General features: G+C 36.9%; 2 protein-coding genes across 2 annotated transcripts in view; both read right to left on the bottom strand.

Moving 5' to 3' along the window:
• Window positions 1–6,131, bottom strand: part of LOC103524596 (molybdopterin biosynthesis protein CNX1-like) — a 14,865-nt gene extending 8,734 nt beyond the window's left edge. The window contains 4 exon segments of the mRNA XM_026819954.1: window positions 4,325–4,912; window positions 5,126–5,179; window positions 5,514–5,736; window positions 6,126–6,131. Of these exon segments, the coding sequence (XP_026675755.1) occupies window positions 4,325–4,912; window positions 5,126–5,179; window positions 5,514–5,736; window positions 6,126–6,131 (871 nt within the window).
• A 3,962-nt stretch (window positions 6,132–10,093) lies between these two features.
• Window positions 10,094–16,588, bottom strand: part of LOC103524595 (putative oxidoreductase GLYR1 homolog) — a 13,577-nt gene continuing 7,082 nt past the window's right edge. The window contains exons 4-5 of the mRNA XM_017449670.2: window positions 13,487–13,666; window positions 10,094–11,491 (exon numbers count right to left, since the gene is read on the bottom strand). Coding sequence (XP_017305159.1) covers window positions 11,292–11,491; window positions 13,487–13,666 — 380 coding nt within the window. The 3' untranslated portion in view covers window positions 10,094–11,291. The remainder of the gene's footprint in view (window positions 11,492–13,486; window positions 13,667–16,588) is intronic.

Below are 16,588 nucleotides of genomic sequence, written 5' to 3'. Positions count from 1 at the left end.
CAGGATAAAATCCGCCCCGGGCGGGAATCGAACCCGCGGCCTAGCGCTTACAAGGCAGACGCACTACCAACTAAGCTAACTAGGCTGGCAACTAGGAGATTTGATTTTCACAACTAGTGAATTTTCTTGTACGCGATTTGTGAATATTAGTACAATTGTGAAAGCGTCTAGCTTTAAATTTATCGCTCTTTAATCTCGTCTAACTAAGACAAGTGTTGTGATTTTTACTGAGTGCCTGTGACTTTTACTTCTTGTAAATTTATTGGATTAATTTGGATTACCTACCTACATCTCTTCAAATCTGAATCAAAGCGAATCTTGGAACTCAAAGCGGCAGTTTCTCTAGACAATGTTCAGGGTCTCATACCTACAGCCCGGTAACCTCTTTCCTTTAGATTTATCCTTAGGGTTGTATGTATGTGGGGGGTTAGATGGGGGCGAGTTTTCTTGTTAGTATGATGCCAGCTGCTGATTCTATTCAAGGTAAGGACCTGTGTCACATACGTTTCTGTTCGGTGTTTTACAGCGCCTGTGGTGATACAGTCCGCTTATTTTCTATTCTTGTACAATTTGCTCTTGGGATATATATGTAAAACCAAACAGTTGGGAAAAATCCGAATCTGAGTCAAAACTCCGAAAAAATAACTGTAAAAGGTCGAAAATTCAATTTTTATTTTCCGTTCTAATGAAAGAGTTCAAATATGTGTGACGTCAGACTTTACGCAGTTGTTTTTTTTTTTCGTCCGTGTTTTTTTTTTCGTCCGGTACCGCCACTATGCAAGCGCGCTAGCGGAGGAGCAGAAAGAACTGCGCAGAAACGTATGCGCACAAACACATTAATGCGTTGCCTGCGAGGGAGCTTTGCTCGGGACATTTGATGTGACGTCATCGCCTACGGGAGCGTATGCCGTGACGTCAAAGTTCACGATTTACCGGCATTTAATAATCGATTTATCTCGGGATCTAGAAATCATAGAAGAAAAACTCCGTTGGTCCTCATTTTTCCTGCTCTATGACTTTGAAACATCACCCAACTAAGCGCAACTGATCTATTATGCCTGAGGCATTATGCTACAAGTACCATTTAACATTTAGGCCCGTTGCACATTGAAATCGTAGTCACGTGACTTTTAGTAGCACGTAGCCGTACGTAGTAATTTCTCAAAAGTCAATCTATCAGATGAGATTGAGCCCGCGTCCTCCCGTTTACCAGACACCCGCAATAATATTGTTTCCATTTCTTTCAGTACTTTGGCGAGAGATTTAGTAGAAATTTGCAACTCCTGGCATCCACTATGTTCACCGTACAAATGGTGAGTCAGTAGATAAATTGTTTTTTTTTTTTTTTTATTGTGCTAATTATATTGCTGATAGGAAAGCCTGGAGCGCAAAGCTGGAGTGTATCTTGTTTATTTTATTACTTAAACTGCTGAGAAAACGCTTTCTTTCTGCACTTTCCTCTTCTCTCTCTCTCTCTCTCCCTCTCTCCCTATTTCTCTTTCTCTATTTTCCTCTCGAAATTTCATAAACTAGTGAAAAAATTATTGCTCAAAGATCATTTCTTTGGTGGATGTGCTCTACAATTTTCTCACATCAAACAATTTTCTCACATCTCTCCCTCCTCTCCCATTGAAATTAGTGGATGTGTCGATTTCCCCCTCGTATTAGGAGCAAATCAAATACCTATTCAAAGTGTCTTTTTTTTTCTTTTCTCAAGGTGTTATGGCAGGATTCTCACACAGTGAGCTCTTCCACTCAACCAAAATTATTCCACCCAATCAAGCTATGTAGGTATTCTAATCTTCTGAATAGATAAGGCGTCAATGGAGCAGTAGCAAATGGGTAAACATTATAAATAAATGGTCGATTCCTATGTAAAAAGTTGGGAAAAATCCAAATCTGAGGTCAAAACTCCGAAAATATAACTGTAAAAGGTCGAAAATTCAATTTTTATTATCCGTTCTAATGAAAGAGTTCAAATATGTGTGACGTCAGACTTTACGCAGTTGTTTTTTTCGTCCGTTAGGTAGCGCCACTATGTAAGCGCGCTAGCGGAGGAGCAGAACGAACTGCGCAGAACGTATGCGCACAAACAATTAATGCGTTGCCTACGAGGGAGCTTTGCTCGGGACATTTGATGTGACGTCATCGCCTACGGGAGCGTATGCCGTGACGTCAAAGTTCACGATTTACCGGTATTTTTTAAATCGATTTATCTCGGGATCTAGAAGTCGTATTAGAAGAAAAAGAAAAATTCCGTTGGTCCTCATTTTTCCTGCTCTATGACTTTGAAACATCACCCAAGTAAGCGCAAGTGATCTATTGAACATGGACAGTATGGACACTAACACTATCACTATAAAAATAGTCATTACACTTTGGTTTAAGCTAATCTGGGAATTCAGACGAAAAACAGTTTTCTTTAATTTTACATTTATGAATGGCTACTGATTTTATAGTTGGAATTTCCTCTTCATAATCCCAGACTAGGTAGATTCGATCCTTATAACTCACAAATCGAACAAGACAGTCGACAACGATTGGAAGTACATATCAGTCAATGCGTATTATGCCTACCTATACGATAAAATTAGCCGAACATATAAATATTAGGCCAGCCACTCACGCTCAGACGGTCGGACACTGTCTGATCTGAGCGTGAGTGGCTGACATTAGGTGTCAGTAGGTACTAGGTTGAAAATGTTGAAATGAGGGAAAATCTAAACCTTTTTGTATTGTTTGTTCCAGGTTTTATACTTGGCATTAGTTTTGTATGCGCCCGCCATGGCATTACATCAAGGTGAGATGAGAACCCAAATACGTATGTGAGGCATTTCAGTTTCAGTTTTTCGAACTGAGGATGTTCGAAATATTTTATCATCTGTTTTGTGAATGGATATTCCAGAAATCCAGGACGAATTTTGCTGGACTACATTTTTCTTGTTTTTGATTTCAGTGACGGGTCTAAACACAATGATGGTAGTATCGGTTATGTTCCTAGTGTGTATCTTCTACACAACCATAGTGAGTATTCAACTAGAGACGGGATTAAACCCCTTTCAGAACCGGGGCACACAATTGTGATAGGTAATAGACTAGTAGAGTCTGGTACAAGAAAGTCCCCTACCAGATTTTCGATCACTCTGCACAACTCCTGATCGGTTTGTCAAATTTCGATGGAATTTGGCAAAGGCGTTGGACACCTCAAGAACTTTTCCTCGTTACATTTTAAGTCGGATCAGGCTCTTGAGGGCCTCGTACGTGCCCTTCTTGAGTTCTACAGTTCCAGGAAAATATATTCTTTCCAGAATTACCAGGAAAATATATTCTTTCTTCCCTGATTTCCTCAGTTTCCAGTGAACTACTAGTAACGACTCTTGTTTTCCAGGGTGGTATGAAGGCAGTCGTGTGGACCGACTCGTTTCAAGTGGTGGTCCTGTACTTCGCAATGTTTGCTATCCTCTGCAAGGGTACTCTCGACATTGGCGGCTTCTCCGTGGTATGGCAGAGGAACGCTGCCTACAATAGGACCACCCTGCTCAGTTGGAACCCCGACCCTACAGAGCGCTACTCCATCTGGTCAGCACTGTTTGGGTCAGCCTTCCTCCACATTGTCTTCTACGGAGGCAATCAGCTTCAGATCCAGAGATATCTTACCGTGGACTCGGCAGCCAAGGCGAGGCAGTGAGTATTGTCCAATTGGAACGTTTTTGTCCCGTTATGGTATCAGTTTAATAGACTCTTTGTTCAAATAATGCCAAACACGCTCAGAAAGTTGGAACGTGGATGGCGGAAAAAGCTTGAGACCTAGGTCCGTCATACGGTCTGAGATACATGAGTATTTCCCCAATAGAAAGTTCTCCAATGTCAGTTCTCAGTTTCCCGCAAAGAAAATAAACCTAAATATGTAGACAGCATGTGTCAATGGAGACAATACATACTTTCCTTTTATTTACATAAAATTTTAAATTAGAATCGACTATGATCAAATGATCATGGATGACAACATTGACGTATGTAATGAACTTGAGTCAGGTTCAAGGAAAACGGTACGAAGTAATGTGTTTATAATACGTATGATAATGTACTCGTAATGATGTTAGGTAATACACGTAATGATCAAGTATGTGGTAACGACCCTAACGTAATTAATCATTTAGCTATTAGATTTAGTGTTGCTTACTTTTCGCCATCCCACGATACAAGATACTGACTGTGTGGGATGAGCAGCAGTCACTCTCAGACCGTGTCAGACAGTCGACTACTTTTAAACTAGCGGTGACTAAGATGTTGAATACAGCAGGATTTGAATATTTCGCCCTTTAGTAGAAAGCTTTCGTTAAGATAACATTCACCAAACTGTTCTTCTCCAAAGTTTTCTTAGTGGTTGCTTTAGGCAAGATAGCGAATCCATTACAAGATTTACAACTGAGTAACTTACTACTCAACTGATGTCCTGTGCTATACGCTAGCAAATGTTCCTCACTAGGATTATAGTGTAAACTAACTCTATGATACTCTGGTCTCTCTGGATCCAAGCTTAGATCAGCTGTGAGTTTAGCTTTGAGTAAGGCAGGAGAGGGATGTGAAGATCCTGCTAATGCTTTCAGCGCTGGGAGTACAAACAGATGACATGTAACCATAGCACTCACAGGGTTGCCAGGGAGACAGAATATCAACTTGTTGCCAAGTGTTGCAAATGTTGTGGGTTTGCCGGGTTTCATATTGACACGGCCGAAGTGTATGCTAGCTCCTAGGTCTGTCACTAGGATGTCCTTCAGATAGTCCTTGTCCCCCATAGACACACTGCCAGTGCTAATGATGACATCACACGAGGCGAGGTTAGATTTGAGACATTGGAGGAGAAGATCAGGATCATCACGGCAGATACCTTTGTCCACAGAGGAGAAACCACTGAAGCAATATCAAACATTACCTCAATCCCGCACTGAAGCAATATCAAACATTACCTCAATCCCGCACTGAAGCAATATCAAACATCAGGAGAAACCATTCTCAGAGAGTAATGAGGCGAGAACAGTTCTGTTGCTATCTCGGATACAACCTGGAAAATATCACAGAAAACACACAAGACTTTGAAATAAGACCATAATATAGGAGAAACCATTCTCAGAGAGTAATGAGGCGAGAACAGTTCTGTTGCTATCTCGGATACAACCTGGAAAATATCACAGAAAACACACGAGACTTTGAAATAAGACCATAATATTCTTCAAATTTCATGATAATGTATGGGGAAGTCACGCCGTTATTATAGGGGTACAAAAACGGCGAAATGTTCCGTGTAATGCCGGGTACTCACGCTCAGACAGTGGGAACGTGTGCGTACTGAGGCCAGAACTTTGCTCTAGCTAGCGCCTAGCCGCCTAGATATTTTCTAGGAACGTGGAAGGTAACCACTAGGTTAAAAAATATCAAACCAATAACGATCAATTTCTTTGTCTCCGTTGGGATTGAACCCACAACCTCCCGCGGCAAGGTTTATAACTTACCAGGTTTCAACACATGAGCATCAGGTTCATCCAATTCATTTCCAGTGGATAGAATATGGATGATGGGTTTCTTGTATACTGTAATGCTGGTAACGCCTACACTGGCTAGGAGACCTAACTCTGGAGGACCAATCAGATTGCCTTCCTCCAGAATGGTCGCTCCTTTCCTTATGTCGATACCTGGAATTAGGTCGAGAACAGAAAGAGTTAGGGCTAAAGGTGACTATGTATCTGTAGTATATAGGTAACACCCTAATCTATTTGTGAACGATGAATTTTTGGAATTCAGGAGATTACAGAATCGCAGATTGTCAGAAATGTCGTTCCCGGATTAAAGTAGGACACACACTCATACATCCAAAATATGGTCCATTTCGGTGTGGACACATTCCGTCATATTATTGAATTTATCTGCGCGCGTGCATTTGATCAAATGATAAGTAATACGAAACAACTTAGTTGAAACGCATCGGGACGGAAAAGGATGCTAATCAGAACGTACGAGTGTTCGCGCTGCTCAATTTAATACACCTCGATTTTTCCATGATTTGACTTGGGCTCGAACCACCAACCTCCAGATCTGTAAGGTACTCCACCTTACTAACAACTAACACCCATATTTATGAACAAAATGCTGGCTCTTAAGTTCGTGCCAAGCATAGTCTCAAGGCATTTGATTGGTCAATTTTGACTTGAGACTGATCTAAGAACGATCATTCTTGTTCATAAATACGAGTGTTAGTCTCTTCTCTAACTCTGTCCCTATCCTCTACATCACTTAATAACATCACGGCACTTCGCGTTAACATCACAGTATAACATTGGCACTTTGTACCATAGCTATAACTTCAGCAAGGTAAAAGGAACACCATCCTTGAAGATATTATGGACATGTGGGCTGAATTGAATGCAACTATGTATAGATCGTGACCCATACCTAACTTAATATTGCCTGTATTATGCATGCATCGCCTCGGTGACGTAGTGGTCAAGATGCTCGCCTGGTGAACAGGAGAACGAGGGTTCAATCCCAGTGAAGGTGTGAAAATTTAGAAATTGATAGGACGTAGTGGTCAAGATGCTCGCCTGGTGAACAGGAGAACGAGGGTTCAATCCCAGTGAAGGTGTAAAAATTTAGAAATTGATAGGTAGGTATACCTATATGATGACATAATAGCGTTCTAAGGGTTAAAATTTAAACACTTTAATTATTCGTACTTTGATAATTTAAGACGCCTAAAAATTTATCAAGAGGCTTGTACAAGTAGCTTCACCCCTGATAATTAATTTGATTTATGAGGGCTACTTACTCATTACATGTCAATTTTACGATATAATAAATCGTCAATTATGAGGATAACTTGGTTGTCGTCTTATCATAAAACGGTGCCAATACCTACTATATACAACTAAAATTGTACCATAGCTATAACTTCAGCAAGGTAAAAGGAACACCATCCTTGAAGATATTATGGACATGTGGGCTGAATTGAATGCAACTATATATAGATCGTGACCCATACCTAACTTAATATTGCCTGTATTATGCATGTATCGCCTCGGTGACGTAGTGGTCAAGATGCTCGCCTGGTGAACAGGAGAACGAGGGTTCAATCCCAGTGAAGGTGTAAAAATTTAGAAATTGATAGGTAGATACCTATATGATGACATAATAGCGTTCTAAGGGTTAAAATTAAAACACTTTAATTATTCGTACTTTGATAATTTAAGACGCCTAAAAAATTATCAAGAGGCTTGTACAAGTAGCTTCACCCCTGATAATTAATTTGATTTATGAGGGGCTACTTACTCATTACATGTCAATTTTACGATGTAATAAATCGTCAATTATGAGGATAACTTGGTTGTCGTCTTATCATAAAACGGTGCCAATACCTACTATATACAACTGAAGCCTAATTTACACTAATTAAAATGGGACTGAAGTCCTCGTTTAACGAGTTATACAGATGAGGGGAAAAATACATATAAGTTCAGCAGAATCGATATGAATTTAACTAAAAATTAAATAGGTACCTACATTCAGCGCACGATTATTTTACTTCGCTTTAAAAAAAATAAGAGAAACTAACTTCCTAAACTCTCAACATGTCCACAAAAAATATCATCTTCTTCCTGCTTCACCACACAAAATACTACCAGCTTCACCACAAATAATTTTAATTGAAACAGTATTTGAAGTTAAATTAATTAAATGAGACAAAAACTCACATGTGAGCGTTCAGTTCAAACTAAGGGAAAGTTCACATCTGATTTTGATAATATGACAATATTATGTACTATAGAATACTACATGTGTGTTATGTAACACAATGTCCATGTACGAGTGTATAGAGGGTAGAGAGGTAGGTTCAAGTGTTTTGAGTCATACAAGTTACACTATACAAACATCTTTTACTAGCAGTTCAGTAAACTGTGCAACTCGAGAAAAGGGTCCGTACCAAAGGCCTGATTGGGCACAAAATTTGCTGAGGAACATTCTTACATGTGATGAATATCGCTGCCAAATTTCATCAAAATATATTTAGTATTTAGGTATGTCAAGTTCGAGTATTATGGTGAAATAAACTAAAGGGGGAAAATCGCTGAGTTTTAAAATCTACATCTAGGAACAACTTCGTTCTTCATTCAATTACAGTTGATCTCTGAGGTTGAGGGTATGAGTTACGGTGTACGACGTTTGTTGGTTCGAATCCCGACCAGTGCGAATCTATAAAAAGATAACCGGTGCAGTTTTCCGACGAATTTTGTGAGGCTCAAAACGAATAGGGACTTGAATCACTCGCGTGGTTTAGTTCAAACTGATATGAGATACAACTGATCAGATAGACTGATTTGCAGTTTCAAGGTTTAAATGCATATTCTATGATTTGATACTTCATCGCATTGTGAGAATTATTATCCCCCCTCAAATAGCACTGTTCCTCAATCTAATAATTATGATAAAGATGTTTACGAGATATGTGAGCATGTTTTCTTTACAATTTCGAATGGATTCTGATATTAATAGAAAGAACATTTATTTTAGATGAGAGAACAATAATTTTGTAATTGAGGAGGAGGTTGTCAGTTTGTTTTAATTAAATTCTTTACATTTCATAGATTAAAACCGTTTAGAAAAAATAATATTCATGAAATCTTCATTACTCTACGAACGTATGTGCATATGTGTTAATTTTGAAATTGGCAACTTCACTAGATTCAGTGTTTTCATTTTTTCTTCTCTCAAAAACTAAACCTACCTCCGTATTTACAAAGGAGTATGCAAATAGCACTGTTCCTCAATCTAATAATTATGATAAAGATGTTTACGAGATATGTGAGCATGTTTTCTTTACAATTTCGAATGGATTACCGACGTATTCTGATATTAATAGAAACAACATTTATTTTAGATGAGAGAACAATAATTTTGTAATTGAGGAGGTTGTCAGTTTGTTTTAATTAAATTCTTTACATTTCATAGATTAAAACCGTTTAGAAAAAATAATATTCATGAAATCTTCATTACTCTACAAACGTATGTACATATGTGTTAATTTTGAAATTGGCAACTTTACTAGATTCAGTGTTTTCATTTTTTCTTCTCTCAAAAATTAAACCTACCTCCGTATTTACAAACGAGTATGTATTTATTGTATTCCTAGCTAGCAACTTTAAAGTACCTACATAGATAATAGTGAGTCTCACACTCGTCTCACATGCAAGAGACCCGGGCTCGATTCCCGGCGGGGACGAAAATCTCTAAGGAGGAATTTAAATAAAAACAGTTGTATTTCAGTAGTATATTTTATACAAGAAGTGTGTGGACAGGTATATTATTGTAAAATCAATATGAAATAAATAAAACACTACTCTATGATATATCAAGAAATATGTTCTAATAACTAAAACAGAATGCAAAGTTGTTCCCTAGCCTTAAATCTTACATTAGATATTGAGTTTCAGACAAATAAGAAAACAAGTAATACATCGATTTAGAAATTTAGATCAAGAAAAAGTAAGTTTTCAAAGGCTCGACTTTGAAAGCTCACATAATTTATACTTTTTGAAAATCCTTAATTTTTGTTTTACCAGTTGTTGTGTACAATAGAAGCTTAATCAACTTTTTATTTTTTTGTAAAAACAATATTATTGAAGGATGTAAAATCACAAGTTACAAAGTAGGTGCAGTTTTCATTTCTCAGATTAAAAAATAATCATGTTAGTGTATAGGTACAGGTACACTAACATACAGTAATATTATTAGGCGGTGAAATAAATGCAAAACATGTACATACATTTTACATCATCAAGATGAAAATACTTGGATTTTGCAAAGGGAATAAAAAAAAAAATACTACAAAAGAGATATCCTAATATTATTGTAGAATATAGACCTAATATTATAAACACGACTATAAGTAAAATAATTGATTTTACATCAGGAAAAATATAAAAAAAAAAACTGTTATTTTTTCTTGATTGATTCCATTCTATTATATTATCTACTACCTACCAAGGTACAATTCTACAATCATGTTCAGCATAACTAAGAAATAAAACCCAAAAGAGGCAAACCTGAACATACTGGCCGTTTTACACCTAACAAACAAGCAATTTGACTTCTGATGTCTTAAGTAAAACCTTACATGAAAGATTTATCTATTTGTAAGAATTTGCAGACAATTTTCTAATAATTCTATCCCATCACGCCCATGTAATATTAATTCATAAATCAAAAAAGAGGAACCAGAACAATGTTGCAAACTGTTATGGTTCATTTCCCTATCAGAATCCAAATTCTCAAAGTCAGGGGTTATTAATATTATGTACTATAATTTTCATTATCTTATATTATTAGACGAGTAAATTTACATTACTCGAGTCAAAATTAACAGAGAATCCTCTGTCTTGTCAAATGCTTATACGAGAAACGCTATAAATATAGCTAGTGCCCATTGTCCTGACGCTGACGTCTGGTACAATGTTCTGCATATTCAGTGTCCAAATTCACCGGCAACGTCTCCGTGGTCACCTAAGTTAAGCTACGTTTAGGGTGGATAGGTCGGAATAACGTCGATTAGAGTTAATATTTACGAAAGACTCACCAAGTCAAACAATGTTTGCAATATTGCCTGAAAGGTCCTGACTTCAGTAAATACTGTCTCATTTCCAGTGAGGCTTTTGCTATACAGAGTGTCCAATAAGTAACGTAACATACTAAGAGCACGTGATTCATTGGGATTAAATAAGACTTGCTCTCTATAAACAGTGGTCTGCAAAATGTAGGCACAACTGAGAATTCTCCAGCTCAAATTTAGAGCATTTGGGGACTCCTGTTTATGGAGCAACAAGTCTTATTTTAAACCGATAAATCACAAATTTTATGTTTAGTACATTAATTTTTGCACATCCTATATTAGGACTATGGAGTAATCATAATTTGTAAATTGACCCTAGGATAATTCATTTACAAACCAGTCATGTACTCATATTGTATATAAATGTCCAATAGAATTACAACAACAAGATCATTTCTTAAAATCCCCTAAAATTACAATTACATGTCAGGTTAAGGTTCACGAAATTTCTCTTAATGAGAATGGTTTATTTTAACGTAACTATAAAAATATCTTCCTTTTGTTCCTATATAAGTACCCCCAATGGTACTTTTCAGGAACGGTTTGCATTTTTTACAATTAAAAAAGTCATCTCGTTTTAAAATACCGTAGGTTGCGTTATCTTATCCACATGATGCGTGGTGTGGCGACATTTTCAAAAGCGGGCTCGAATATACACAGCAGCGGCATCATGACCCCCATAGCCTAGTCGCTTAGCATGCTTGAATATCTCATTGGTAGTAGCGGACAGAGGACAGGGCTGTTCTAATCCATCTCCTAGCTCCAGAGCTAGGTTTAAATCCTTCTGCAGATGTGTGAGGGGGAGATGTGCAGGGAATGTGCCATCTAGAATAGCTGTCGGGAGAGAGAAAGCAATCATGTTAGTAAGAACCAGTATAATAACTCGTAGTGGAGGGGCATTGCTTTTAAAAAAATTGTACTTGTTTTTCGATTGCAAATATTTCAACGGGTTAGTTTCTGGTATTCTCGTGTTGACCCAGCACCTAAATGGGAAGTATTGTGTCTCTTCTCGCCGATCTGATGAGAGGCACACTACGGGATGGGCATGCTGCGACACAGACCACATGCGTCTAATGTAGCAGTTGTTTCATTGCTACGAAATAAAAACGGCGGTAGAAAACTCATCTTTTTTTTTTTTATCCCCCTAGTTCCAGGGATAAGTCCAAATCCTTCTGCAGACGACCTTTTCACTTTCAAACATTTAGGACAGGAAACTAGCCCACATATTATTTCTGGGAACTTAAAAAATTTCCAAGTCTTTAAACCCTTAATTCTTCCAGCTCAGCGTGAGATTAGTACCATGCCTATCTCAACCCCACGGACACGGAAAATGAGTTTAGTAAAAACATTCGAAACCTTTTTTTCTAAATGTAAATGTGAAATGTCATTTATACAATAAAAAAACGTAATAAAGACGAAGAAAAGAAGCGCATTACAGTTAGGTGAAATGGCAATGGCATAGCATGATAAGATGATGCTAACATTTAGGCCGTGCCTACATGTATAACATGCAATTCAGAAATAGAATTAACTCCTTCAAACTCAAACCTCGACAAGCTATGCAGGTACTCATATTAACCTCAGCCAGCCCGAGTGGGGCCGGGAAAAGCAAACGTGATAGTCAGATGGTCTCCCATCCGGATACTAACCACACACAACTTTGCTGAACTTTAGTGGTCAGTGTAAAAAAAAAAAAAAAAAACACTTAATATTTTTTGAAAAACTCAGAGTGCATAGTGAAAAGCTAAAGAGTACTACGCATAGTAATACAAGTAATGGAATGTTATCTTAACCGCACGGCAAAATAAGGATTGGAGAAATAGAGGTACTAAGAGAGAGGTACCTATCAAACCATGTAATTATACCTAATGATGTCATTACATTACGTTATAGAGAAGTTTGCATAGGTGGTACTAAGAGAGAGGTACCTATCAAACCATGTAATTATACCTAATGATGTCATTACATTACGTTATAGAGAAGTTTGCATAGGTATATTAGATAAGGAAATTGACGACATGGCAAAATACATGCTGTTTAGTGTACAGTTCACAATAAAAGCGAGAAATGTATAACTCCATAAACGTCTTTTTTCAAAATATCAAAACAAACCCTCAACATATTATTGCAAAGAATCATAAACACAAGTGGTAAAATGCTGTTTAGTGTACAGTTCACAATAAAAGCGAGAAATGTTTAACTCCATAAACGTCATTCTTCAAAATATCAAAACAAACCCTCAACATATTATTACAAAGAATCATAAACACAAGTGGTAAGTTGACACTTTTTGACACTGCATCAGATGTAAATTCCCCTCTATTTAAATATTTATTTCAATCATAAGAAGAAGTTCTAAATCACAAATGTGTCAAAAACGGACTTTTCAAAGAGAAAATAATCTTCCCGTGTTCTTTGTTTATAAGGTCCTATATGTTTATAATAAGAACAAATGCTGTTTAGTGTACAGTTCACAATAAAAGCGAGAAATGTTTAACTCCATAAACGTCATTCTTCAAAATATCAAAACAAACCCTCAATATATTATTACAAAGAATCATAAACACAAGTGGTAAGTTGACACTTTTTGACACTGCATCAGATGTAAATGCCCCTCTATTTAAATATTTATTTCAATCATAAGAAGAAGTTCTAAATCACAAACGTGTCAAAAACGGACTTTTCAAAGGGAAAATAATCTTCCCGTGTTCTTTGTTTATAAGGTCCTATATGTTTTGTTTATAATAAGAACATATATGGGTCAATACAATAGCCTGAATTGTGAAATCCATGTCAAATGAAGAAATAACAGAGGATATTAAAGCTTACCTTGTCCTTTGTTCAAAATCATGGGGCAGTTGAGTGAGGTGAGAGAAATGATCTCGAGTAGATCTTTCTGTTTCAACCCAGCCCTGTCTGCCAAAGCCATGCCTTCTGTTAACCCGGCCAGAATGATACCGTTCATCAATTGCATTACCAGGTTCATCTTGGAAGCGTTGCCCACTTCACCTGTTGAAAATCAAACAGCAAGTATGTAAGAAATTATTTGAAATAAAAGCAACACTGTAAAATTCTATTGGAAATAAATACTATAAGTTACTATTGCACATTTTGCTTTCATGGAAATTGGACAAACCATTTGAAAGCTTTTCTCGGGGGAAAAAAAGAGAAAATCGAAAATTTGAAATTCAAGTTCGTACATTTCTTTTATCTAATCTTTTGTATCTTTTCTTTTTCTAATCCATATTGAAATTTGTCGCGACGACCTATGAACTCAAAGCGAGAAAGTTTTAGATAACACTTCAGTCGTTATTTTAAGACCCGTCACCTATGTTAAGCTTAAGCTACGCAACACGGGTACCACCTACTGAACAATCGATATGAAACCAAAAAATAAACTTTTATAACACAAACACTGTAAACACCAAAGAGAAACTTAGAAAACAAATTGGAAAATGAATCATTCAAAAACACGAAGAAAGCACTTCATACATACATGTAAAAAATCAAATAAAAAAACGGTTTATACAAATTTGACATCGACCGAATTGAGAAACTATTGACGGAAATGCACAAACTAAATAAAACACTTCACATTCTAGCAACAATCATTTCACACCTAGACAAATAGACGAGTAATGATGACCTAATAAATATAATGAGGAAAAATAAATATCAACAAAAAATAAGATAAGAAAATTACTATTTACAATCTTACTAACAATTGAGAATATTACGGAACGGCATTATGGTGTGAGTATAAGTTACGGTGTACGACGTTTGTTGGTTCGAATCCCGACCAGTGCGAATTTATAAAAAGATAACCGGTGCAGTTTTCCGACGAATTTTGTGAGGCTCAAAACGAATAGGGACTTGTCAATGTTTGCAATATTGCCTGAAAGGTCCTGACTTCAGTAAATACTGTCTCATTTCCAGTGAGGCTTTTGCTATACAGGGTGTCCAAATATTAACGTAACATACTAAGAGCACGTGATTCATTGGGATTAAATAAGACTTGCTCTCTATAAACAGTGGTCTGCAAAATGTAGGCACAACTGAGAATTCTCCAGCTCAAATTTAGACAATGTTTGCAATATTGCCTGAAAGGTCCTGACTTCAGTAAATACTGTCTCATTTCCAGTGAGGCTTTTGCTATACAGGGTGTCCAAAAAGTAACGTAACATACTAAGAGGGGTGATAAGTGGTCTGCAAAATGTAGGCATAACTGAGAATTCTCCAGCTCAAATTTAGAGCATTTGGGGACCCCTGTTTATGGAACAACAAGTCTTATTTTAAACCGATAAATCACAAATTTTATGTTTAGTACATTAATTTTTGCACATCCTATATTAGGACTATGGAGTAATCATAATTTGTAAATTGACCCTAGGATAATTCATTTACAAACCAGTCATGTACTCATATTGTATATAAATGTCCAATAGAATTACAACAACAAGATCATTTCTTAAAATCCCCTAAAATTACAATTACATGTCAGGTTAAGGTTCACGAAATTTCTCTTAATGAGAATGGTTTATTTTAACGTAACTATAAAAATATCTTCCTTTTGTTCCTATATAAGTACCCCCAACCAAATTTAGAGCATTTGGGGACTCCTGTTTATGGAGCAACAAGTCTTATTTTAAACCGATAAATCACAAATTTTATGTTTAGTACATTTAATTTTTGCACATCCTATATTAGGACTTTGGAGTAATCATATTTTGTAAATTGACCCTAGGATAATTCATTTACAAACCAGTCATGTACTTATATTGTATATAAATGTCCAATAGAATTACAACAAGATCATTTCTTAAAATCCCCTAAAATTACAATTACATGTTAGGTTAAGGTTCACGAAATTTCTCTCAATGAGAATGGTTTATTTTAACGTAACTATAAAAATATCTTCCTTTTGTTCCTATATAAGTACCCCCAATGGTACTTTTCAGGAACGGTTTGCATTTTTTACAATTAAAAAAGTCATCTCGTTTTAAAATACCGTAGGTTGCGTTATCTTATCCACATGATGCGTGGTGTGGCGACATTTTCAAAAGCGGGCTCGAATATACACAGCAGCGGCATCATGACCCCCATAGCCTAGTCGCTTAGCATGCTTGAATATCTCATTGGTAGTAGCGGACAGAGGACAGGGCTGTTCTAATCCATCTCCTAGCTCCAGAGCCAGGTTTAAATCCTTCTGCAGATGTGTGAGGGGGAGATGTGCAGGGAATGTGCCATCTAGAATAGCTGTCGGGAGAGAGAAAGGAATCATGTTAGTAAGAACCAGTATAATAACTCGTAGTGGAGAGGGGGATAGCTTTAAAAAAAAATTGTACTCGTTTTTCGATTGCAAATATTTCAACGGGTTACTTTCTGGTGTTCTCGTGTTGACCCAGCACCTAAATGGGAAGTATTGTGTCTCTTCTCGCCCATCTGATGAAAGACATCCCACGGGATGGGCATGCTACGACACAGGCCACAAGCGTCCAATGTAGCAGTTGTTCCATTGCTACGAAATAAAAAAAGGGAGGGATCGAGTAGTGAAAGAGGTGGGAAGAAGGAATAGAGAGAAAAGGGAGGGAGGGATGAAGTAGAGAAAGAAGTGGGAAAAAATGAATAGGAGAAAAGAGGAATAGAGAGGGAAGGAAGGGATAGAGTAGAGGAGAAGAAAGAAAAAGGTGGCGGAGGGGAAATGTAAGGTTTTCTTGACAGAAAAACACGGAAAACAAATTTGCAGGCACCTAAATTTTATAAAACTTCATGCTCGCTTCCCTTCATGAAGAAATGCCCAGCGGCCACCATTTTCTGAATCTAATTTAATTCTAGAAAAAAGTCGTACATTTGCAGCTTTTTTTGTTTGCTGGCATTACAAAGTTGAAGTTGTTCTTGACAAAAGTAAAAAAAAAAAAAAAAAAAAAACTA

The sequence above is a fragment of the Diaphorina citri genome, unplaced genomic scaffold (assembly GCF_000475195.1).
Source record: "Diaphorina citri unplaced genomic scaffold, Diaci psyllid genome assembly version 1.1 scaffold107, whole genome shotgun sequence".
Lineage (NCBI taxonomy): Eukaryota > Metazoa > Arthropoda > Insecta > Hemiptera > Psyllidae > Diaphorina > Diaphorina citri.
Note: the sequence above shows the minus strand (reverse complement) of the source record. Positions and strands in the feature narration are given on the sequence as shown.